Raw genomic sequence first — 26212 nt, 5'->3', positions numbered from 1 at the left:
GTGTTATTAAATCTATTTTTTTGATTTTTTTTTTAGCTTAAACTAGCAGGAGAAGGTTCTATTTGAGGAGATTCTGGATGCTGCAGCTCTGCTTGTAAAGTTGAACTGATATTTACGATTAATTACAGTAAATTGATTTAACAAAGTGAACAGTTATTGTTTCACATAGTGGCTGGTTGCTCTGGATACCATTTTTTCAATTTTAAATGAAATTATTTTGTAAAACAATCTACTCAGGTTACCTTTGTCTATCATTTTTGATTATTTGAATCTATAAAGCTACATTCACACAGCAGATCTTGATACTTTATTCTGATTTTTGATTCTTTTTTTGCTTGTTTGTTCATACTACTAATTAAATGTGATCGCAATAAAATATCAGTTTACGACCCCAAGAAGAATGTAGACGTCACACATTGTTTATGGAAGTAATAACTGATGGAGCCGTTTATGGATTGATTTTAAAGTTTATTCAGCAACGTGAGCCAACGGTATCGTCTCTAAATCATAACACAAATTAAGATAATAAAAATAAAGCACAACTAATAGCAGCAGTGTTTTGTGGAACATTGACTGTAACATCTGCGGAGAAGTCTGTTTCGATGTGATGCAAGAAAAAAGTTGAACAGACTTTTTTCATAACTTCATAATCATAATTTTCAGCCATAGTTTACATCTGGATTTATCCCATTTGGCTTTTTTTGGTTCAGAATTTTGACACGTTTCACACGACATGAAAACCTGATTAAAAAATGCGAAATGATTGTTGAGCTGGGCGATGAGGCTTAAAAATATAATCTCCAAAACTTTTTATGCTAAATTTGATTTCTGATTTTAATCTTTTTTTCCATCACTTTTAAAAATCTTAAACTCTTTTTTTCCCCCCAATCATTCTTTCTGTGAGCTGAACTGAATTCAAAGTCGAAATAATTAGAAGCTGTAAGCACGCTTGTCAGACAAGATGGCTGACAACACTCGGTCTGAACTATGGAAACTCGGAGTGCATTAGTGAAAAAAATAAATCCAGATTCTTCAAAAATAAAATTTTATTAATCAATAAAATTGATTTATCACCCAGCCCTACAGCAGATGCTTGAAAACAACTGGATACGTATCCAATTTGGTATTGCATATGAAAGTGACAAATCAGATTTGTTTTGTGCAATGAAAAGATCAGAATTGTGTCGTTCAGACTGGTAAGTCTGATAAAGGTCGCATTTGGGCAAAAAAAGAAACAAAAATCAGATTTGGGTCGCATTTGCCTGCTGTGTGAACGTAGAATGAAACACTTTTTCATGGCATTGCATAAGAACGTTAACAGTGAGGGTTATTAAATTGAATATGAAAGCATCCTGTCCATTTTTCTAAATGGAGCCACTGTTTTCCTTTTGTCCCATTCAAGGTCACAGAGGTGGTAATGATCTATGATGCGGAGAAGCAGAGGCCCCGAGGTAAAAGCTGATCCCGTTTTTCTCCCTCCCTCTCTCCTGCTCTATTCCTCACCATCTTAAATCCCATGACAAACTATTCTGGCCCAAAGTGAGAAATCACAACCCATTCATTTCCATTTACTTCACTTAAAACATGTTACCCTGCAGCAGGAGTTTTATGTTGGACGCACACTGAATAACAAAGGCACTTAAACCAGATTGGAATAAACCCAGAATGTTTCATTAATAAAAGAAGCTCAGTTTTCTAGAAGCCATTTAATAGAAAAATACTAACTTGTCTCACCATCTCATATCACTTCATGATTGAAAAAACCTAAACTCATTGTGTTTTTATTGTTTTTTCCTCCATGTGTTTTGAAGTAACTGTAGCTATTGTAGGGTTTGCTTTGTAGTGTGTGGGTTGTGACCTTGGCGGAGAACATGAGTCTTTTCCTGTGATTTTCCTCAAGATTGATTTCTGAAAAGAAATCGGTGATCAAACAGAGCAAGGAAGCTATTTATTTTAGATTTCTTACATTGAAGGACAATAAAACCTAAAAACAGAGGCTGTAGCTTTAAAAATACCTCCAACAAGATGACTTATGACATTTGTTTGTTGACTTGAGGTTATTTGTAGTTGAAGGTTCTGCATAGGCTCCTGATTCTGACATTTTAGTGTCCCAATTTAGGACACTAAAATGTTTAAAATACACGCGGTAGAACTCCATTTCGATTTATTTATGGATTTATTTATTTATTTTTTTTTTTGCTTAAAGGGGACCTATTATGCAAAATTCACATTTAGGAGGTTTTTATATTTCCATTTCAATTCAAATTCAATAATACTTTATTGATCCTAAAGGGAAATTAAACATTTTTGTAACTCATTTTAATTCAAAATTCTTCAGAGAGTTATTGAATCTCAAATGTTCCTAAAATCAGCCCAAGATCTTAAAGAAAATCACCGTATGCGTTGAATGATGTACCTATTCTAACCTGTTCAAGACACTATAATAACTTTAATGGCTCTCCATATTTCTGCAAAGAATCAGTAATCATTTTGCAGAAATGTTGCAAATTCTAGTTACTTTTTTTGTCACATTTGCTTGAAAATGTCCCTTCCACTTAATGTGACAGTGACATCAGGGCAAATGTTTTGTGTATTTTAACAGGATTCAGTTAATGTTAACGCATTGTTGTCTAAGGTTTTATGTAATGTTTTGCTTTATAGGAACGAAAGCACCAGGACGCATACATTTAAATTTAATAGTATATTATTAAATATATTATAACGTGTACAAAAGACTACACTAAACTCTAAAAACACAGCTAAAATAAATATTTGTAATTAAATGAGTGCATTATTTTTTCAGTGCTGTTATAAAGACATTTCTTCTTATGAGGAAAGAAAAATTAGAAAATCCCACATGGGACGTGTGAATGCAAATATGTGTCCACAGTGGCATTAATTATACATGTTGATGTATAGCTTCATAAAATACTATCATCTTCTTTTGTTTTATAGTAGATGTCTCTCTTATAAAATGCAACAAAACAGATTCATCCAATTAATGAAGAAATTAATGAAATGCATTCTGGGAGCTAAAAGGAACTGCTACCTGATAAGGAGACAGATTGTGGGAAAAATAGATGCTCCAAAAAATACAGTACTTAATCACAGTGTGAAGCTGGCATATTGAGAACAGTTTGAGCATCTAAAGAGGGATTTGTCCTTCAGAGCGGCGGTTCGAAGCCCAAAATCCATATGGCGAATACGAGATCGTTACCACAGGAACAATAGCATTAAGCTAAACATTTTTTACCCATTGAAAAGTTTCTCTAACCTATTTCCCGACTGCAGAATAAACTGACTTTTACATCTGTCCGGTTAAGTCATAAATAAATGATGAGCCTTTGACATGTGTCGACACTTTTAGCATTCTCCTTGGGAATCAGACTCGTCCCGCTGGCTCGGCCCGCTGAGTTGAAACAGTCACAGCTGTTTCATCTGCGCTCGTCTCACATCGCGGCGATGCGGCGGCCGCTGACCCTCTGCTTCCATTATCGCTCCGCCTTTTATGTCACCATTCATCCGCTGTTGGGAAGAACCCAGAATAGTTTATCATTCGGATTTAACATGGTGTTCTGCATCAGTAACAATCATTTATTTAATCTTTAATAGTATTAACGTTTTCTGGTTCTAAAACTACTTTATATATGTCTTAAAGATTGGAATAAGTTTTCTTTACCTTGATTTAGAAGTAACTTGTACTTGTATCTTAAATGGCATAGTATGTTTTCCCGTTTGTAGAAAGTTAAGTATTTTTGTAAGTAAGCCCTTTCTATTTTTCTTTCTTCTGTCCCCTTTCTCCTTGTGAATGGTTTGAATGTGATTAACTTTGTTTTCATAAGATTTGTCTTTTCTCCTTTAGGTTACTGTGCATTGACAGGTAACACAGAGGTACAGGCCTGTTCTAAAAGCACTTCATTTTTACTCTGAAATGGGGTCTACATAAGGTGCATCAGTTTTTAGACTGGGCTTAGACTGAGATAAGTGGTGAGAGAGAGAACCGACTTACTGAGAGTTTTCAATCAGGTTATTCTGGTGGATGGGTGCATATGAAATATTTACTGCATATATTCTAACCATATGTACTATTTACCTGTAGAAAACTGGCACCACATTTTCAATTGCACTGATCAAATTCTGCGTTTAGTGTTATATCAAAAACCTGTAATCAGTGGTTGTTTTCGGGATACATTTATTAATAAAATAAACAGTTTATATAAGTGTTAGTAAATTGGCAATAATATCTGCAAATCCATTGTCGAGAGTATTCAGATCTGAATTTATTAAGTATATGAAAAGAATTTAGATTTTTTTTTTTACTTGTTTGATATTTGACTGATTTATTTAATCTGCAAAATTGGGTTTTAAACATTCTTCCTGTGTAAAGTTTAAACATATTGAAATATGTTTTTTTCATTTGCATTCCCTCGCTATAATGTATTATAGTCAGTTCTTGTATCTTAAATGCATGAACTGCTACAATATAAGATTTTTGTACCTCTTGTTTCCATGTATTTTAAAATATGTCATTTGTAAGATATCAGATGTTTTACATCTTTTTCTTTTGGATTCAAACACGCCACAAAACCTGTGTGCTAAATGCAGGAGGCAAAACGGGTCAAACATGAGCTTTCCATCTTCTCTAAAACGTAAACATGACGGAAAACTTTCTGAAAGCAAGCTTGAAAGAAAGAAAAATCCAAACTATTTGGACTATTGGAGTTATTTCCATGGAGTACTGTCGCCATCTGACAGGTTTGGTTGTCTGAATGGTTAATAAGAGGCAGTTATCATGTGGAGTCCCATCTATACCGAAAGATATTACACAAACACACAGTTAATACATTGAATTCCTGCACCAAAGAGTTAAGAAGTGTATATAAGTACAAGTTTAAATTTATATTTATCACTGTGAAGGAATACAAAAGGAAAAAAAATCCCCTGTGTCCCTCAGGGGGATCCGCAAAAGTCCCTCCAGGTGTAATAAGTGTGACTGTGGGTCCATATGTAACCTTTCTATGTTCATACAGTAGATAGTATAATATAAAAATGTAATAAATAACCTTAAAGCATGCAAAACATTATCTCCCAATGAGAAGTTGGCAGCAGTTAGCATTATAACATTAAACATGGCTAAAATGGGCAACATTAATAATGTTAGCAGTTAAAAATGTATACAAAACATAGCAAATTTACTCATGAAACACTGTACATATATAACCAACATTTTAAAAACCATTTTCTGCCATTCCAGTTTGAGTGCAACCAAGAGATTTCAAACTTCTTAATGGTGCCAGCGTGGTTATAAATTTAGGTTGGGGACGGGTCATTGACAGATGTTATTAATAGCAGTACAGCATAAGGCGGGGAACGCCTGGCGTTGCACTAGAGGTCTCTGAAATCGTCTCGCAGGACGTTTAATTGGATCCAGGTTAGGTCCCCAAGTGGAGATGTGCTCTCAACCCAGTTCTGCCAGAACCCTAAGATAATCCGATTGAAAAGTAGATCACTGCAGCTTGTTAACACTCTGTAGAGAAGTTTTGAAGTAGTTCATTGAGAGGTTGGTGTTCCCAAAAAGTTTGACTTTGAACTCGATTCTTCTTGGTGCACTTTGTGTATTTCCCCGTGAAACCCTTTGAGCGAAATAAATAAACGGATCAGCGAGGAGAAAACTCTACAACCTGTATCTTTGTGTTACCTTTGTAAGCAGTTTTGCGAATGTCCGGGTTTTTTTAGGCTTATCCTGGCAGACTCAAAAGTAAAAAAGAAAAAAAAACAAAAACTGAATTTGGGAAAGCTCGGAGAAAGCTTTAGGCATTCTACAATTTGTGTTATTCCATGTTTTTGTGATGCATTAACAATGGCTGCTGCGAGTGTGTGCTCCACAGCAAAATACCAGGGGACAGATCAAGGTGGGGTTTGGATGAAACGGCACCAACTAACAACATGTAACAATACTGCAATTTATTATTTAGGTGGAAAATTGACCTTACTGACCAACCTCATTTTGTAATAATTCCCACCCATCATCATTCATGTTTAACATATAAGCTGTTCATAATTGTTCATTTCACCAAGTATTTCTAAAGAAAAAGGTTTCCTTCAATCCCCCCAGGCTTTAGTCTTGGATTTGTGTTGCTCTGCAAGTCTGCGACGTCATCCGAACCCCAGGAGCCTCTTGCTCATCCTTGACGGATCCTCAATCTGCTGAAGCCCAATACTGTTCTTCATCTTGTGTTGTCACAACCCCCTGCTACCTTGATTCACTCTTGGTCGTTGGCTAGGTTTTGGATTTATTACTTTCGAGGCCGAACAATCAGTGGACCAGGCTGTCAACATGCATTTTCACGACATCATGGGCAAAAAAGTGTGTAGTTGTAGTTTTATTTTACCCTTAAGATCGAACAGAGGCTTGGGCGATGCGCTCTGATGATGATTAGCAGAATTTTCATCAGCAGCTTAAATGCATAATTTAACATCCTAAAATAACAAGAATATTGGCACCACTTAACAATTTATCTTGGCTTCTGTGTGGATTTAATTGTCGCCCAAGGCTTTGTTTAAACTGACCACTCCTTTAGAGTGTTTCAAGTAGATTTAACCAAAATTTCTTATATTTGTCATATTTTCCTGGCTTCCAGTGCTAAATTATTTCCAATTCAAGTAGTTTAAAATACAATTTATCACCTAAAGGATTGGTCTAATCAGTTCTGTTTTCTTTTATTCTTCATTCTTTCTTTTATCTGTTTTCTAATGTTTTGTTGGCAGGTCACTTACATGTCAACATGTTTTTCTTTTTAATTTATTAATTTTTTTTCTTTTTGAAAAAGTTCAACTCGGTGACCTCAGTCGAATCTCCATACTGTGTCTGTTAGCTGTCGGAAAAAGCAAAAAGGAAAGTGTGAAACGCCAGGCAAAAAAAGATATTTGCATATCACTTCTGGGTGTTTGTTTAGCTTGCTGGGTTCTCCAGATGGATGGAGTTTACTGCACTCGTTGCAAGGCGTTTCAGATAGAGGCAGGTAAGCTGCTCATACAGGCAGAAACAACACTTTGTTGGTGGTGTCGCATTCGAACGCTCTTCATAACCTTTTTGGCACAGTGTGTGTCGGCTCAGTGTGTGTAGTAAACACCACCCAGCTGCTGCCTCAGCTGAGTAAAACTCACCCACAAAATTGGCAAGTCTTAATCAAAACATATGATATTTGCTCCAAACACATCTGTTTCCTTGCAGGTCTTGAATCATTTGTGTTAATTTTGTTATATTTGGTCTAATTTAAAACGTTAAACTCATTTTCTCCCTTAATACAAACAGCAGTGGCTATTATGGAGCATTGATAAACTTTGTTTTTGCATGACATAGTAGATAAGGAAGTGTCGTGAAAGTCAGTTTAATTTACTAGACGTGGACAAAACCTTAAATAAAGTTCAGTTTTCCACATTTAATTGCATTAATTCAGCAGTAAAAGTCAACCCATGTTGAGAAGTAATTCAAATTGATGAAATCTCCAGACACTGTCTTTAAGAGAAGACCTTAGAAGGCGGATTTTGTGTCTGAACCATTTCTGTGTTTATTTGTCCATATGTTCTGGATTATACAGCTTCTTTCTGACCAAATTTCAGTTTGTTTGTTAGTAGAGATTTAGAGTCATATTCAATAAATTACAATATTAAATGTTCATTTATTTCAGTAAGTCGTATTATATAGTAACTTGAGTCCTGTACTGCAACATTTGGCTGCATCACAGCTCAAACACGTGATGCATCCAAGACGCTTAAGAAGACGCTGTATGTTTATACATTAGTTAAACACAAAGTCAGGGATCACTATTATAAGGTTTTAAAAACTGTGATCTGGTTTTCCACCAGAGATTTGGTTAAAAACAATCTATTTAAATTTTCATTGAGGTTATGCTAATATAATAAATTATGAATTTGTCCGCATCTGTACCATTTTATATTCTAGCACCTATTCAAGTTGTATTTAAAAATGCTGTTGTAGCTGTTAACAGAACTAAAAACTAAAAGTTTATTTGCTTGGCTGAGATTATTTCTCAATGCAGAATAACCAAATATTTAACAGATTTGATCATTAAAGCTTTCCAAGATAAATGCACAGTTCTCTTTAGCATTACGAGACAAAATGGATTAAACATGTAAAAAAACAAAAAAAAAGAAGACTTTCTCAATTATTATTAATGTAGTAAACCCTTTTGAGGAACTGTTTGAAAGTAATTCAATACAAACATAAATTATGTAAATCCAGTTTATGCTGCTGGTTGCAATTTTTTTCTCCCATTTTGTAAACATACTTGAATGTTTACAAACATGCATTGTCTAACCTACAGAGTTTTAAAGCCTATTTTTATCATTTATAGTCCTCTACAACAGCTCGTAGCGCATATTATCTGGAAATATATAAGTCATTTCAATTAATAGAAGAGTTTTATTGTGGGTGCATCGTTAAAAAGATTTAAATTAATACATCAAAAATTGAGGCCTTAAAATGTCTTTAATTAATTGAAAATTAATAAGTTGGACTTAAATATGTTTAGACTATTTAATCTGATTGTATGTAGTTTTCTTTTTTCTTGCGGGACTTTACTGTTATGCATAAATTTGTCTGTGTGCACTGTGTTGTGTGACTGAAGGCGATTGCTGCTACTTGTAACTAGCTGCTAATATACTCTTGTTAGCTAGATAGCTAGCCAGTGTAACACAAAGTAGCTTTTTTTACAACCATTATGTGTAAGTGCAAGTTTATCAGCAGTTAGCTGGACGTTGTTCGTCTTCACCATTTGCTCACTTCTGTTGCCATTTCTTTAGTCCATTTCTGTTGTGATACAGGTTTTAAATTCTGGTCATAATGGTCTTAAAAAGTCTTACATTTGAGTTGGTGAAACCTGGAGAAACTCTGATTGGAGAGAAATTTTATAGGCTCAGGATTGTGACATCAATGAAAAGTTGAAAGGAATTTAATAAAGTTAGTTGTTTTGTCCTTGAAATAACTTGACCTAATGGGTCACAGCTGCTTTTAATTTGAAAAACCTCCCCAGGAGGACAAGTAAAAACCCGAACGGGATTTTTGTTGCTAAGTAATGAGACATTAAGCTTCGGTGATTATTACATTACAAAGATGAGTTGAAACCCGTTTAGTCGGTTAATGATTCAGCCCAACCTGTGCGCGTACCTTTGGTATCCGCTCGCCTCGACTTTGCCCTCGTTTCCTACAGGAATCACAGCTCAACTTAATCCATTGTTCTTGAACTTGACTTTACTTTACGCCGGGACTAGAGGGAGCCTGGGAGATATAAGTTACAAAATTAGAAACTGGAGCACATCAAACTGTGGAACAAATCCCAGTTCTGCTGTTGGGGACCACGTAGTAGTCACGGTATCCATCACTTGTAGCTGCGGTGCCCACAGGGAGAAAATGCTCAGGTAGCAGCCGGCGGCGGCGAGGGCCACTGCTGGAAACATGTGCATGTAATTAGGTCGACAGAGAAAGAAGACGGGAAGCTGGGGAAGGTGGTAACACCTTAAAGCGGGGAGGAATTTGCTATTCGTTTTCCTCCTGCAAGGTGACCCCAATAACTCAACCCTTCAGTTTATTTCTGGTTGGCTCCGCTTGGTCTCAACCTGCTTCTTCGCTCTGGTTAGCTGCTAGTGTAGTTAGTAGAGCAACACATAACTGGAGCAAATTTTTCAATTGGGATCAATTACTATCTTTTTTGACACAGTATGAAGATTCTGTTTTATGTTGACAAAAAAAAAAAAAACTGTTCATTTGTACAATCTGCATGTTTACTGTTTATCCTGTTAGAACCAAGACACAACTTTCTCTTTACATCCATTAACTCTCCAAAACTTACTCCAAATAAATTTGATAAATTAAATCCTTTTTTAAGCATTAGCTGAAGAAAGGTAAGTTATGACATTACATTAGAATGTATTTATCTTATATAGGGCAATTGATAACAAATAAATACATAAATCTATGTTTCTCGGGTACATTTTAAGATGTGGAGCCAAAATGTTTTAAAAGTACATTGAATTACTTAATTGTGTAACAAGTACCTGAGACACATAGCTGTGCAGCTCTTGGGGCTACACATTAAATTTAATCTAAGTAGCTCCCCCACATTAATCCAATAAACATAAAGTGAAAGATTTTAAACTGGCCCAAAACGTTAAGCTTAAGCATCAGAGGTAGGGCAGGTGAAGGATTTATTTGACCCGTTTACAGGTGTTGCCAAATGTGCCCTTCTTGTCCTTCATCCAGGTGGAAGTAAAGAAGGCAGAACCTCGTGACAACAAAGCTCCTGGCCAGCTTGGTCCTGGTCAGTGGGCTCCCAGGGGGATTTTGACTGCAGCTAATGGTTGGACAGCACAGCCGGCCCCAGGCTGGCAACAGGCTTACGGCCCACAGGGTGAGTGGGAACGAGTCCCAGAGTGAAACGAGCAACAACCCGTGTAGATATGGAACATGTTCTGTGTAAATATTAACCCAGTTTATGTAGATTAGCACTTGTTCTTGTTACCTTGAACTTTAAAGGGAACCTGTTATGCAAAATTTACATTTTGCACGTTTTTGTACTTCCATTTGGGTCTCGATTGCTTCTAAAAACGACCTAATAGCTTAAAGAAATTTACCTACGAGCTTTTTGGATGTAAGTTAAAGTATTTTGGTCTTTGGAAAGTGAGCCATTTCAGAAACCTCTCGATAAGTCACAATAAATGGGCACTGCGCTGTTACCTAGCAACATCAGCGGAGCTCTGCCTGTTACCTGGCAACCCAAGCAGAGTTCCAGCACGTTTGCTCAGCTAGTTTTACCACTGTATTCGCTGTACTATGGCTGCTTGAAAAGACAAGTGTTTACCATCCAGAAAGCATAATAGGTCACCTTTAAACATTAACCTAGTTTATGTAAATTAGTCCTTGTTCTCATTGGTTTAAACTGTAACATTTTATCTTTTCTGGGTCTTTTTTTAAACTGTGGCTGTTTTCTCTTCCTGAAGGAGTGTGGGTGTCCGCTGCCGGCCAGCCTATAGGTGGGTACCCGCTCCTCCACTGACAGACCCTTCCTCGAGTTCTCTGCATGCTGGCTAGCTGTGAAATTACTGATAGATGTGACGTGGCCGTGTGATCACGTGCTTATCTGGGAAAGCTCACGTGGCAGAAATGGGGCTGAAGCACTGTGCCCAGTCTGCTGATGACCGTTTAGCAGTGCATGTTATCACTGATTCATAATGGCTGAGGTTGCTGATAATTTACTACTTGAGAAAGATGGCGGGGTTGAATGGTTTCTGGCGTCACTCTGCTGTTGGTCAGGCTTGGCTTCATATCACAGCCTGCAGGTCAACCTGCGGGGGTCACTGGAGTGTCGGCCTGTCAGAAAACTCAGCTTTCAGATGCTGCTGTACAACTTAAGTTATTAAAACACAAATAAAAGCTGTTGTATAATTACCTTGAGTAACGATAACATAGTTTTACAATCAATTGAAACAATTAATTGTGATTAAAACTAATTTAACTAATTGCTAACTGTAGTAAATCGGCTGAAAACTGGTGTGCTCTGAGCAGGAATTGAGTCAGAACTAAACAAAAAAATATATTTATTTTGCATTTAAGATAAAAAATTAAAAATAAAAAACCAAACCCTTTTTCCTTGTAAATGTTTTACTACTGTAGTGGCAGTTTTTGCTTCACCTGGGTCAAATTCTGGGGAAAAAAATCTCTTAAGCATTTTTTGCTATCAAAATATGAATTGGTTACTTGAAAAAATAATCAAAAGATCAAAAGCCTAGAAGTATTTTTTAGCTGCAGATGGTACGTTAAAGGAAAAAAAAGTAATGGTACATTATTGCATTTTAGGTAACAAAATGTTTATTTTCTTTAAAAAAAAAGAATTTAATTTAACCCTTCTCTAGTTTTCACCACGATTATGACTTTCTTTCCTAATCTGAGTTATTTTCAAAACATCTTTTCTTCCCTCTAAGGTATGGAAACATGTTGTAAGCTTCTATCATCCAGCTGAATTTCAGTGTGCAGCAACGTGTGAGGGAGGGACAGCTTAGTAGTAATCTCTCCACCATCCAGCCAATGAAAATTTCAGTCACTTTTTGATGAGAAATTAATGGAAACATGAAAAGTTACAGTTTCAAAAATGATAACCATTGTATACTATGATACTGGTAACCAGTCAATGTCTGGTAGAGTCACTGTTAAGACGATGAGAAATAAAAACGAGTCAAATCGATGTGTTCTGGGACCACTTGTGATTTAAAAAAAGTTTCTCCATTGAGTAATTGCAATAGTTGATGGATGCTTTCTTTGTTTGAGCAGGTGGGTATGTACCTTCGCTTTCAGCGGGCCGGGGAACCCCTACGCAACCTCCGTCACCCTTTAACGCATTCCTGGTCACCACGCCGGCCGGCAGCTTCGCAGCACCTCAGGGCTACCCTCAGCAGGGCTACAGCACAGCACCTCAGTTTGGTCAGTCCTTCATTCACAAAGATTACTTACTCTGATGGCAATAACATCATTTCAAGGGGATTGTATGCAGGAACTTTGTATAAACTGATGTGGTTGAAGTCGTTTTCCTGGAGTAGATAAGCCAGCAGATGGACTGGATGTGTCATTTTAAATAAAAAAAAAGAAGTTTACCCTCTTTCAGTTGTAGCGTTTAAACTAGTGAGTACATAATAAAGTGATCTGAGCTACTAAGTCGTTAACCAAGACTAACCTTAAAACTGCAGTTTGTAACTTTTATAAAAAAAAATATGTTTTTACGTATTTGTTGAAACTGATGGTTTAAGACAATCTGTGAAAAATCAAGCTCCTCTGTCTTCTTCTCCCACAGCTAACTAGAAACAATCAGTCAGGAGGGGGGTTTCAGCGTTGTCAATCACCTCCGTGTGGCGCTGCTCATCTCTCCTTTTCGCTCTGCTATGCTGCAGCTAACATAGCCTGTTGTGAATGCTCAAGCTACTTAGCATGGCCACCGATGATGGTGGATAAACGGTATTCCCGTGACTTTAAGTTGTTTCTCCACCATTAGCACGTAGAGCAGCGAGTATATGAGATTGATTTACAGCGTTAAGACCCTCCTCCTGGCTCTGATTGGTTGATTTTGGTCGGACGTGTATTTCTAAAGAAGGCGGTAGAACCTCAGGAAGGAGGTGGATGAGATCGATCTTATTACATATTAAACTGTTACAACATGGGGACAGTTTTAACAAATATTCAAAAAACATAAGTTGTTTTTTTTTTTTACATACAATCTGAGTCAAAACTCCTTCACAATGTGAGAGGCTGGTAGTCACACAGAAATTCATTACTCAGCATTTTTCTGCTAAATGTTACTTTACAAACTATTGACTTATGAGATGTATTTAGTTTTTCTCAATAAAACTTTCCCACTTTCCCACACTTTCGACTTTAATTTCATACAATGTTGCTTTTTGTGTTTTCGTAGATTTAAAGTTATATTTGAATAATTTTGCACAAGAACGTTTTATTACTTGTTAAGCCATGGAGCTGAAAGAGGGTGTGCTTTAAGCTGCTATAAGGGAGTAACCTTCGTCTTATCAGAGGACAGCATGACTTGCAGACTCAGAAATGAACTAAATGCAGCTGGAATAACCACAAAGGATTTTTGACTCGTACGGGGTTTGTATCTGTGCTGGAAATCCTTGAAAAGTATTGAATTACAATGTTTTCAAGGTTTGGAAAGTGCTTGATATTCAAACAATCAGTTTTGTAATAAAGTGCAATTATCTAACGTTTGACTTAAATTTAGAAAATAATTTTTACAGTTGAAACCAGATACTTTCATACACCTAATAAAAAGACAATTTTCTTTCACAATTTGAAGATAAAACAGACCAAACTTTTCTTGTTTTACGTCAATAATAATCACAAAAATATTTCTATTTGCTAAATGCCAGAAAACATTTAGTTTTGTTTTTTTTTTTTAGATATTTCTTTCTAATTTCCTTTGTATATTGTATTTAAGCATTTAATCTGAGCAGGAACATCATTTACCTCTATACTATTTATTTGAATTGCTTGTATTATTTTTAATAGTGGCTTTTTGATTTTTGTAAATGAAATAAATGTTGGCTTATATTTTTTACTTTAACGGTATTGAAATTGAAGAGTGTCTAATTCTGAGTCCAGTCAGGTGTGCAGTGTGTGAGAGACATTTCAAAACATTACATTTGTTGTATTTTACTTTACCTTTTCCCTGCTATCAGCACACATTTTAACAGTAATAAATTATATGTAATGGTGAATTGAAACAGTTTTTTTTAGTACATTTTATTGTTTTTATCTCTAACATCTGGTGCTAGAAAAGTTTTGAAAACTTACCTGGGAGTTGGGAAAAGTTTACGAACCCATCTCATGTTGGTGTGTTTGATAGTAGTTATGTTAATGTTTTGTAAATGATCTTCAACAAATCTTTAAAATAACTTCAACAAACCAGAGAATTAATTATTTAAAACTTATTAATGTGTGAATTCTCTTAAGATGTATCCTGAAAACTTTTCTTTTCACACAGTGAGGACAATTTTGAGAAGATTTTTCTTCAGAAGATCAAACTTCAGAATAAAATCGTCTATTATTTGTTCCCTTCCAGGTTTATATAACTGGAGATGTTTGTTTACATGAGCATTTAAGGTAGAGAAACAAACGGATCTCTGGAGACGGCTCACTGCGGTTATCTGATCGTCTCCAACAGGTTACAGTTTCGGCACACCCCAGGCAGACCAGTACGCTCCGCAGGTTCCTCCTCCTCCCACCACACCAGGAACGGCAACGCTGGGCTTTGCCCCCGCAACCACGCCAACTCAGGACTTGAGCAAGGCTCCCACAGGGCAGCCTGATTTTCCTTACAGCCAGTATGGTAAGAAAAGCCTTAAGGAAGGAAGGAAGTGTCCTGCACGTTTTCTGTCCCTTTTTGATTTATTGTTGTTTTTTTAATCATTCCTTTGAATCCTGCACATCTTCCCAAATACACTCCAACCTGGTGCAACATCTGAGTTCATTACAGCAGCAGGAGCTTGCTCTTTGGTCCCATTTAGCTTGGACATCCATACATGCTTACTGCGTACATGAACACCTCTGGCTCTGCTGTGGAGACGCTGCTGACGTTTTGCTGTTTCCAGGAATCCTCGGCAATCATTTCTGTCCAGTTCTCCCAGCTGGGCTGTGCTTTGGTTTTTAAAGATTGGTAGGTCTTAGTTGGGTTTGAATTAGATCATCCTGCCTTGCAATGTGTTTTTTTGTTTTTTTAAGGGCTTCTTCATGCTCTGTGTGCTGGATGTGATTTGATCCCAATACTACCACTTCTTATATTAACTCTTCCACCTTCTTCCTCCCTTACTCTTGGCATGGTTGTTTTAGAGGAGCAATTGCATGACAGTAACACCTTTTTTAAAAAGAAATTTCTGATTAATTTAGCTTTCTTAGCAAAGTTTAGGGCTGGAACTTTTATTCTATTAATCGATTATTTTGACGATTTAATTGGATAAAAAAATTGGCACCTTCTAGAGATTTTTTTTATTTAGCCACTTATGCCTTTTTATACAACATTGGAAATGTATTAAAATGCAAATAACTATTCAATTCTATTAATTGAGAAAATGAAAATGTTATTACCTAAAATGCAATAAATTAGCGACATAGCATTAACACACACTCAATTTTCAGTTTTATTTTTTATTTATTGCAGAATTTGAACCAGGTAAAGCTAAATCTGTTCCAGTTGAGGAGTCCTGGGTAGAAAATATTTACAGACAGAAATTTTTTAAAGTCTTCTATGCAAAATGTATATATTCTATTCAAAAAGCTTTGGCTTAATTACGGCTCTTTGTTTCAGCAAATGGCCTCCTTTTGAGTCTGTATGCTCCAATTAACAATTGATTACTAAATTAATTTGACAATTGTTTGAATAATGAATTAATCACAATTAATCCGATTCATTAATTCAGACCAAAAGTTGTATATTTTCAGTTGCACTGATCAGGTTTTTCTTGACCAATACCGATTTTGGATTTTTCCAGATTCCAGTTTGTTTATTTTAATCGTTGTAACATAAAATAAAAATAATGTTGAGCAGATTCCTGAATTAGAACTGAAACCTGCTGCTCTTTCCATAATGGCTCTTACTAAGAACTGTTACTAATTTACCAACACTAATTAGCCAATGCTAATTTTTAGCAAGTGCTAAAAATGGAAAAGAACCAAATGTAAACTTTTTCCTGCTTTTCATTTTATTCTGCCAATATTTGCCTTGAATTTCCACAAATGACTAAAAGTTATAGTAATAAATTTTTAGATCTTGTCATTAAGTTGGAATCTGTGCTTTTTAATTTTTTTATATCATTTTCCACCCCACAGAAAAAAAAAGATACATCCTCTTATTGCTAAATTTTGTGTTTATCTTTATTTTAAGTAAAATGGTAGTTCTTTAAAAATGACAACAAATTTCCTTGAGTAGATATTAATCTGAAATTGCAAGTTGTCTTTTTTTCAAAATGTCATGACATTTGTAGCTCTAACCAAGTTTTATTTTGCTGGCCTAAAATTAAAAAGTTGCAAAGTTTTGGATTAGAGGTACTAGTTTTGAATCAAAGAGAAAATAGATGAATTGCAAGGTTATCCTCATTTATGCATTTATCAAAGCAAATGTCACGTTAAAATCTTAAAAAGAGCTTCAAAGTACATATTGTGATGTATTTATAGACTGAAAACTGGGGAAATTCTAGTTTTGATGCTTCTAATGAACAAGGATCTAATTTCTGGCCAGTTGGTGCATCTCTAAAAGTAAAATTTTTGCTAGATGTGTAGAGTTTCACAAGTTCATCTGAAAGTTACATTAATCTTTACTAAAGTAGTAAACTAGTTACATTAGAGTAAGCATTTATGCAGATATGTAGGGAATTAAAATTCCTACTTCTTGATTATTTTTTAAAGACAATGCGGTAGCTGTAATCACCTGAAAATCTAACATTCATATAGCTTTAAAATAAATGGAAATGCAGTGAAAACCTGGCTTCCATAGCGACATGAAGGCGATCGGATAAAAGACGTTCATGTAGAAGATGCTTCGGTTTTCTGTCTGCTGGTATTTTCACTCTGACTTGGCTTTCAGCTGCTTGAATCTGCTGAGTTCACATTTGAAGCAGTCATGTGACCGCTGTCAGTCATGGCAGGTGTCCATCTTGTTCAGTGTTTCCTGCTTGTGCTGGGCGTCCCATTCACCTTTTTTGCTTTAAATGTTTGCGGAACCGGTAGAAACTACTAGACCTTTTGTGTGATGTGGTGCTGTTGATGTTAAATCCTTAAGTGTTTGTAGAAAAGAGTAGCTAACACTGGAGCTAACATTATTTATTTGTAAGGGTTTTGTTTAGTTTGTGTTTGACTCAGGGGAAGTGATGAAGGTTTAGTCAGGATTAAGCCAGTGGGGATGCATATTAAATATTTTCAGCAACAAAATCCTTAAATAAGAGTTTAAAACCCCATGAATGATTTCTTCACTTTGATTTTAGTATTTTTCCAAATTCACACACATTTACTCACTAAACATTCATGGGAACCGTTTATGAAAGAACAGTTTCATCTTAAATTTAGGAACAGACCAGATATTTTATTTCTTGTTTTTGGTGAAGTTGATATTGGCCAAATGCTCACCCATTGCCACATCTTACCTTTTTTTAATTAAAAGGATAACCAAGAATATTTTTTGTTATTAAGATAAAATCTAAATTAATCTCTACAGAGATTCCAAATAGTCAATTTAGACTAATTCCTGGATATTTTTCTCACAATGTTAATAAATTAGAATATAATTGATAAATTTAGACTAGTTGAACTCAAAGGGCTTTACTTGGTGATATTTTTCAAATAAATTATATTTCATTTTGATTTTTATAAGAGCTACTTCTCAGTGCAGAAAGCTGTTAAAGGCTTAATGGAGGAATGTTGTTGTGATGACTTCCTAGAGGCGGCGAAAGAGTAAGAGCTTCTTAAAGAGACGGAGGCCCAATTTCAAGGCATTAAATTGCAAAGTCAAATTCTTACTTGTTTGATGAATGTACATCATTTTTTATAAAAGCTTTTAGATGGCACTACGTGCGTCGCCCCTTTAACACGAAGAAATAAATATTCCCAATAACCTGTAAGTTGATTTGATTCACGGGTTTGAATCTCACACAAACCCTTGAATGGACTTTCATTCACAATCTTCTCAAGCCTGCAGTTACCTCTGTTGTGTGGACATTTTACCACAATTTTTCCTTCCACTCACCTTTTCAATTAATATACTTTCAAGCATTCTGTAAATGGTGAGCCTTCTTGGCAACAACCATTTGCACCTTAACTTCTTTGTGGAGATCGTCAAGGACTGTTTGTCAGTCACAGTAACAGCCCATGATTGTTTTGGCAATAATAATCACATTTTCTGAGAAACTGAATTTTAGGTTTTCATTTGCTTTGAGCCATAATCCTAAAAGATTTGAGATTAAAAACATGAAATACCTCACTCTGCATGTAAAATCTATATAAAATTTCATTTTAAATTAAATTACTGAGATAAATTAACTCTTAATTTACGTTCAAATATACTGAAATCCAGGTAATTTGTTGAATAAAATTTTAGCTACAAACATTAATTCTTAAAGATGTTTAGATTGATCTGTAGACGTAATCGCAGAAAGATTTCTATGTGTCATTTCAAACCAACTGAACAATCATGTTTATGCTCTATCAAGAACACATTGTACAGTGAACAGTTTGAGATTTTTTTAAATCTAAATTACAGCCTGGTTTAGTATAATTCATGTTTCTTTTTGAGGCAAAAAGAAGCTCAAATTTCTAATTGTTGAATGTACGTTAGCCTGCCCCCAAGTGGTAGAAATACACCATGACATATTGGCATTGTAAACTGCAGTTTTTTCAAATGGCTAAAGCAGATAAATTTGAAATGAAACCACACAAAGATAATTTCCCACTGGCTGATCACAACAAAAACCTTAAACATTTACCTTTAATGTAAGAGAAATAGACCCCAAGCACTTACTTTTGGCATGATTTTCAGTCCTTCCTAACCAGCAGACGATACAGAAAGGTAGAGCAGAGTAAAACGCGGAGCCAGTGAGTGAGCATAGATGTACACAGTTAGTGAGGGAACTATAATAAGGTAGTCAGCCAGCACAATCTGGGTTCAGTCAACCTGGTCTCCTCATCTCCCTGATAGGCCTGGGTAACTACCCTCAGGACCCCTCTGCCTACGGTCCAACGCGTCCTTCTCACAGTTATGGTCAGGATGAGCAGGGAGGATATAGTGCAGGTAGGTGCCAGCATCGCCTTCTCCAACAAAAAGAAGCATTTATTTTCTTCACTACTTCAGTTCTTACAAAGCTGCAGCTTGATTGTTTGGCCCTGTGTGTGTTGTATTTTGCATGTACATTTTTGCATGTACATACAAATTACCGCGTGCCTTCTTGTATAGTTAAGCCCAGCTATCATTTACTTGACAGCTGTCCGGATTTGAAAGACATTTACAGCGAATTGGCTAGTTCAGCTCAAAGCAGTGGCTGTGGTTTGACTATACCAAGACTAACATGTCCTCCTTTTTTATGTTGTTGACTGTCTGCATTGCTTTGCTGATTTCTAAAAGGATGATCTAATTGTCAGAGATTTTGTTCATGGTTCAGTTGTCTCTATGCATCAGCAGTCCATTCACCCATCGTTTTTTCCCCCCCATCTACTGTCTCTAATTGTAGCTAAAGGGGTGAGAAAGGAAAGAAGATTGAAAGGAGACCAGCACACCAGTAAATCTGAGTTTCTTACAGATTCTTCTGTCTCTGATGGTCCTGTTGGGATCATTCTTCAAAAAAAAAAAAGTCTTGTATTCTTCTATTTGTGCATTTCTTCCTCTCTTTTTCTCTCCCTCATCTTTCCACTCCAGTTGTTTAGATCTTTTTTAGAAATGTTTTGATAGCTTCACTCTTGTTTTGAACTGGATGCTGCCAGGACAGGATAATATCTAAACTGAAAATCTGGCCACCAATTTGGGAACCAAAGTTGACATTCAGGCATTGGTCCGAATCATCTCCTCAGGGAGTTTCCTTTCTCAGTAGTTCCTGTGTTTCCCTTGTGTTTTTTCAGGGAAATGGTGCCATCCAGTTCCTAAATCAATTAGAACGTGTGTTGTGCATACTATACAAGACACTCCACACATTTTACATCAAACCAGCAAAAAAATTACCATATTGCTTTAATTTAGGTGAAACTTTCTAAATCAAATATCTCATTCAAATATTACAATTTTTAAAAATTTGGGGGAAAATCCACCTTCTTTTAGTTTTTAGGTTATTTTAAAATAAAAATATTAACAACTCTGCATCACACGTCAAACTCAAAACCATTTATGTGGCCCTTGAGACTCTTTCAAGTCAAAAAAATGTGCTTGAATGTTTTTTTTATCAATCAAATTAAAGCAGTTTTTATGTGTATACTGTCAAATTACATCAATGTGAAAAGATGTTCAATAGTTGATTTCAAAAATTACTGATGGAATGCAGAATAAGATATTTATTAATATTTTATCAGTTTATTATATGTGTTGTTTTACCAATACATTTTGCTATAACAAACATCGGGCCTTTGAGGACATTCTTGATTATGATTTTGCCCAAAATGAAAATGAGTTAGACACCCTTCCTCTACATAAATAGAAGCCATTTTGGGGGTAAAATGAATGATTAATCAGGCAACAAAGATGGAATAATTTGTTTAAAAAAATAATCACCATGCTGGTCATACCTCCAGTGCTATTAAAAGATTTTTTCCTCTTACAGAAATCTTCTCTTTTTGTGCCTTTTTTCATGATTTAAAATGTTCCAGACTATTTGGATATGAGACAGAGATAACCTGAATAAATACAAAATGTTGTTTTTAGATTATTTAAAAGCTATCCAGAACAATATGGTGCCCAGTGAAAAAGTAATTGACCACTAAACCTGGCAACCTCAGTCAAGCCAAACCTCGTAACCTAGCAACCGAAGCAGAGCTCCAGCACATTTGGCCAGCTGGTTTTACCGCTGTATGCACTGAACAGTGGCTGCTAGAAAAGACGAGTGTTTTGTTGTCAACTTGCCACCCAGAAACCACTTGCTGCATTCTTGTTATTTGTGCAGGAGGCTCTACTTCTGCTTTTCAAAGATGTACAATTATACAATTGTGCACCTGTTTGCAGCCATTTTACACTAAATGAGTGTTGGGGGCGGGGCTAGCAGCAGCTTATTTGGGTTTAAAGTGACAAGACGCCTTAAAACAGCTGAAAGAAGCTCAAAATACTCCGCCAGGTAAAATCTTATCTGAGAAAAAAATTAACATGATTTGTATTGTCAATAGATGTAACCTAACTTGTTCAAGGAAACATAATAAGTCACCTCTAAACACAAGCGGTTTTATTCCTCATCTTTTCTTGAATTTCTTCAGATCAGGGCATGTTATTGTTTGGATAATAAAACCTGCCTGATGACATGAAGTAGGTTAAAAGATCTCAGTGTCTTGATTCTTTAGATCTGGTAGTCATCAGAGCTGGGTGTGTTGCTTACAAAACAGAAACTAAAATTTTGTTATTCAGTAGATTCATCATTTTATAGGAGTTTCTTGTTCTCATATGGCCATGATAGTCTGGATAGCTTTTTTGAAATGGTCATTTGAAAACTGCTTTTTGTATTTCCTCATGTTCTTTAAAATGTTTTTCATTAGAAACATTTGTGAGAAAATGGTAAAAACAGCAGAAATCTGCCTGTTTTGAAATGGATCTGCAGCTGTACAATTTTCAATTAATGAGGTTTTATTTACCAAAACTTACGAGGTTCTAAAATTACAACCTTAAATTTAGTACCGCATGATATTTTGCATGTCGTGAAAAGCTCGATCCGCAGTGGTAGTGAGTGGAAAAACTAGATGCACCTTTAACCACCATTTATCAGTTTGCTACCTTCTCAGACTTTACAAACATCTGCATGTTGAATTGAGATAATCAGAAAATAACAGATCAAGCCTCATTTCTGAGGCTACAAAATGCAAGGCAGTGGAACTTTTGTGGAGTTTGTGTCCAAGCCCTTTACCCTCTTGTTGCTGTGCACTGTTGATCAGCTGGCTGAAAGACAGCTTCTACACTTCCCCTCTATGACAAGAAACAAAATTGGTTACTTTGGAAATATTTCTGGTCATAAAACATGCAGTTTTACAGCTACCTATTGTAGTCCGTTAAGCAGCTCAACGCAGGCGGGCAACCAGAGCAGATAGCCTAACTAATCAATCAGCTAATAACTTAATAGTTTAATGTACTGCTAGGTAAAGGGGTAGTGTCCTTGAATGTGACTTAATATGGAGGTTTTTGAACCAACTCATTTTTCCAAACACCAAGAAACATAACTTTATTACCAATAAACAACTTTTTTTAAGCACTTCACAGCAAAAACACAAAATCTTACCAAGTAATTTTGGTCTAGTTTCTAGAGAAAATATCTCAATACAATTCAAACTAACTAAAAAGTAACTTTTCAGCAGGAAATAGGAGTTTGTTTTAAGTACACAATTCCTTAATATTGATGAAAAAGTACTTTATATTGGCAAATAACTTATGAAATGGGAAAAATGTCACACATGAAATAATCTGCCAATGAATTAAGTATGTTTTCATCAATATTAAGGAAATATGTACTTAAAACAAGCCTCTATATCTTGCTTAAAAGTTCCTTGTAGCTTAGTTTTGCCTAAGAGTTTGTGTTTTTGCAGTGTTGAGTTACGCTGCGTTCAGACCTGACGCGTTTCGCGCTCAAGAATGTCTCAATTAAAAACCGTGTGCAGTTTGAAGTCAGACGCTTGACATTTTTTGCTCTGGTCGTGCGTCAAACGACAGGTGATATTGGGAGTAGTTTGTTGACTTTTTTCCCCCCTCTACCGGTTACTTTGAACAATGGCGGATGAAATATTGAGAGAGCGCCCTGGCCTTTATTTACTGGAAGCAGGAGAATGTCGTCGTCGGGCTCCTCTGCGCCGTGTTTGAATTCACCAAACAATTCAGAGGTGTTTTGAGTTTCACAACCTAGCTGGGCGCCGAGTGTCACTTTCAGCAATATTTTCGTCTCACCCTAGCCCGGTCTTCTAACTCGCATCGGCGTCTGTATCTCCTAGCAGAACACCATCGGCAGGCCACTACGTCAAGTAGTGAAGTCTCTCTGATTGGTTGACGCTTTGCGTCCAGGGTCAAAAGTTCCAGCGTCTGTCACATTGGGCACGTGTTGAATGCTTGAAACACTTCAAACGCGCAGCACAAACAAAGTGTACTAAAGTAGCCCACTTTGGTATGTTTTGGAGCAAGAAAGGGGGGGATGATTACGTCATCGGCCGAAATGATATTTCATTATCTCATTAACGAAACCTGCACAAACAAACCACTAAAAATGTAGCCCACTTCGGTTTGTTTTAGAGCAAGATGGTGCTCACTTCTCAGATGGTGACCTCTGGATGACCTAAAAAAATTCTTTTTAATATCTCTGAAACTAAAGCAGCACAAACGAACATTTTAATGGCACAAACGGAGCACTAACCAGTCTGTTGGCTGTAATTTTTGCAGGTGGGATATCAGCTTCACTCAAGACGTTTCAACGCGCCCTGATGCCCATATTGGTCTGCTTGGTCTGAATGCAGCTTTAAAAGCAGTTATTACCCAAAAGAAGCACCAAAAAGTGCAAAATTTGAATTTTTCCTTTTAAAGCAAGGTGTGGTGTAGCTATAAAATATTTTCTTCCAACAAAATTCAAATTCACAAATACTTTAAAAAAGGAATCGTGTAGCTGTCAGAGAATGGTGGAGTTTTCCTTTAATTTTTTGTTTTGTTTTGTTTTACGTAGCAGTTTTAGAGGAGTTTTGCTAAACCTCCTCCAGGTTCTCATTATCTTTCTGTTTTCTGTTTTTAGGGTACGGTCAGGACCTGACAGCCTTCGGCCACAGCTTTGCAGACCCCAGCCAGACGGCCGCCTCGTACGGAGCCCCTACAGCACAGCCTGCTGCCGCTCCCCAGCCCGCCGCCAGCGCGTTCGGCAGGGGGCAGAACCACAACGTACAGGGCTTCCACCCCTATCGACGCTGACCGCCTGCCCATGGCGGTGTGGCATGGTGTAAAGTTCAGAAACCACAAAAAAAAAAAAAAAAAAAAAAGTCAGGGAAACAAGTGTTCTTGCTCAACGCAATACTGGATTGTTTGTTAGAAATGTTGAAATAACAGTTTGAGATAGAAATCTTTTATGAAAACAGGGATTCCAGAAAATTTTAAAGGGTTTAAGAAATATTTTTCTTTTCTTTTCTCGCATAATTTAAGAAATATTGCGCAGAAAGAAACTTTTATCCCCCACCTTCCCCTACACCCATGTTTTATAGTAGATCTAAACTACTTTGCAATAATTTTGATTGTCTGGTGAAACACTAGCACAGAGACTTATATGTAAAGAGACTTGCATTTAAATATGTATATTTATGGTGGACGCAAATGGAAAAAAACAGGGTTTAAATTTTTCTCAGCTTTAAATTCTAGGAAAAAAATGTTTTTATTTTTCATTTGGTACATTTTTGTTTACTTTCTGAGCCTTTAAAGTTTGTTTAAAATGGAGATTATGAATATATATAATATATATAAATATATATATATTATACACAAACTGTGCAATTTTTTTAAAAAAAAAAGAGAATTTTGTACTATAAATGTACACTTTGCTTGTTTTTTATTTAAAGATGTAGACTTCCCTCAGGTGGCTGTTTTGGGTGCATTTTTTGCACTTATGCAAAAAGGAAAAAAAAGGACAAATTATTACAAAAATAAATGTTTTAAGATTAAAATAAATGTTTGGTTTTGTTTCTGTGGAAAAAAAAATATTGAATGCGTTTGTTGAAGACTATTTGTTATTGTGAATGACAACTGCTGATTTAGCTGTAGTTTCTGCTTATGAAATGTAATTTGTAGATAGAAATAGTTAATACTCATTTTCTTATGGGTTGAATATGAAACTGGGCTCCTTGATACGAGCATATTACTGTTCCGTCTATCTCAGGGCCAGTAGGTTGATTTCATGACACACTGAGGTTCACTGTATTTATTCTAACAAAACAGAAAAATCAAGTTGGTAGTTATCAGTCCAGTGGATAGAATATTGTCTACTAGCATAAGCTAAAGTTAATGTTAGCTACAAAGTAAAGAAGGTAAAACTCACCTTCGTATCTGTGAATGTATAACGAGGCGTACGTCTTAAAACCTTTCTCCGGCTTACTTGTTGGGGCTTCGGATCGATGTACATTATTAATTGTTACCTTGCGCAAGCACCGAGTGTAAAATGACATTTTCAATAGACCGGAAACGACCGAGCCGCTTTTCCCCGAACACGGAGGCTGACGTGCAAAAAGCCCATTAAATGTCTGGAGAAACAACTTGTTGACTAAACAAAATAAATTCAAAGAATAAATAAATGTTGACAAACCTAACATCTATAACATTAAAATAAAACCCTATATATAAAGACATATTTGGAGAAAAGTCTTAATATTCTGACTATTCTCGAACAACTACTCTTGTAATATAATTACTTTAATGTAAAAACTAAGTCAATGAATTATTGGATAGATGGATAACGCTGGTCTATTTAAAAATATGAACAACATGACAATAACCATAATTTTTTTTTCTAACTTGCAAACATTAACAAATAACATAAAGGGTCTTTTATGTATGGGAAAACAAAAAAATATGTTGACATTCACAGAAACCAGTGTCACTGTTGAAGGGACAGTATCATCATGTAACTTGTTACCTTCAGTTCTTATAAAATGCTGTATATCAAATATGACTTAAAAGAAATTGCACTTTCTGATTTAATGTCTTGAAATTGGAACTTTGTCTCTTTGAAATCTCCTGCTCTTTTTAAACTCTGCCTTCAGGAAGTCATATCAACAAATTTAAACTCTTTAACAATGTTTTTACCATTGTTGAACTGAGAAGTAGCTTCTGTAATGAGCTCAGAAGATGCACAGTTCACCATGTTTGCTAATTGCTGCTGACTAGTCTGAAGGAGGTCAATGGGCGAGCCTGAAGGCGGAAGCTTGGAAACTGCAGTGCCTGAAGGTGATGCTAGG

At 36.0% G+C, this 26212-nt stretch overlaps 1 protein-coding gene across 4 annotated transcripts in view; it reads left to right on the top strand.

Moving 5' to 3' along the window:
- dazap1 (DAZ associated protein 1) overlaps positions 1-24278 on the top strand; it is a 34045-nt gene extending 9767 nt beyond the window's left edge. Inside the window, exons 6-14 of one of the 4 annotated variants that reach the window (XM_028027568.1) lie at positions 1403-1451; positions 6285-6367; positions 10283-10430; positions 11020-11052; positions 12347-12496; positions 14745-14909; positions 19263-19355; positions 19792-19839; positions 24010-24278. In XM_028027568.1, coding sequence (XP_027883369.1) covers positions 1403-1451; positions 6285-6367; positions 10283-10430; positions 11020-11052; positions 12347-12496; positions 14745-14909; positions 19263-19355; positions 19792-19839; positions 24010-24182 — 942 coding nt within the window. In that variant the 3' untranslated portion in view covers positions 24183-24278. Of the gene's footprint in view, positions 1-1402; positions 1452-3862; positions 3892-6284; positions 6368-10282; positions 10431-11019; positions 11053-12346; positions 12497-14744; positions 14910-19262; positions 19356-19791; positions 20700-24009 lie in introns of those variants that run through there. The other 3 variants (XM_028027565.1, XM_028027566.1, XM_028027567.1) reach the window with 3 other exon arrangements.
- Positions 24279-26212: the final 1934 nt, after the last annotated feature.

The sequence above is a fragment of the Xiphophorus couchianus genome, chromosome 9 (genome assembly GCF_001444195.1).
Source record: "Xiphophorus couchianus chromosome 9, X_couchianus-1.0, whole genome shotgun sequence".
Classification (NCBI taxonomy): Eukaryota; Metazoa; Chordata; class Actinopteri; order Cyprinodontiformes; family Poeciliidae; genus Xiphophorus; species Xiphophorus couchianus.
This window is presented reverse-complemented; position numbering and strand designations above follow the sequence as displayed.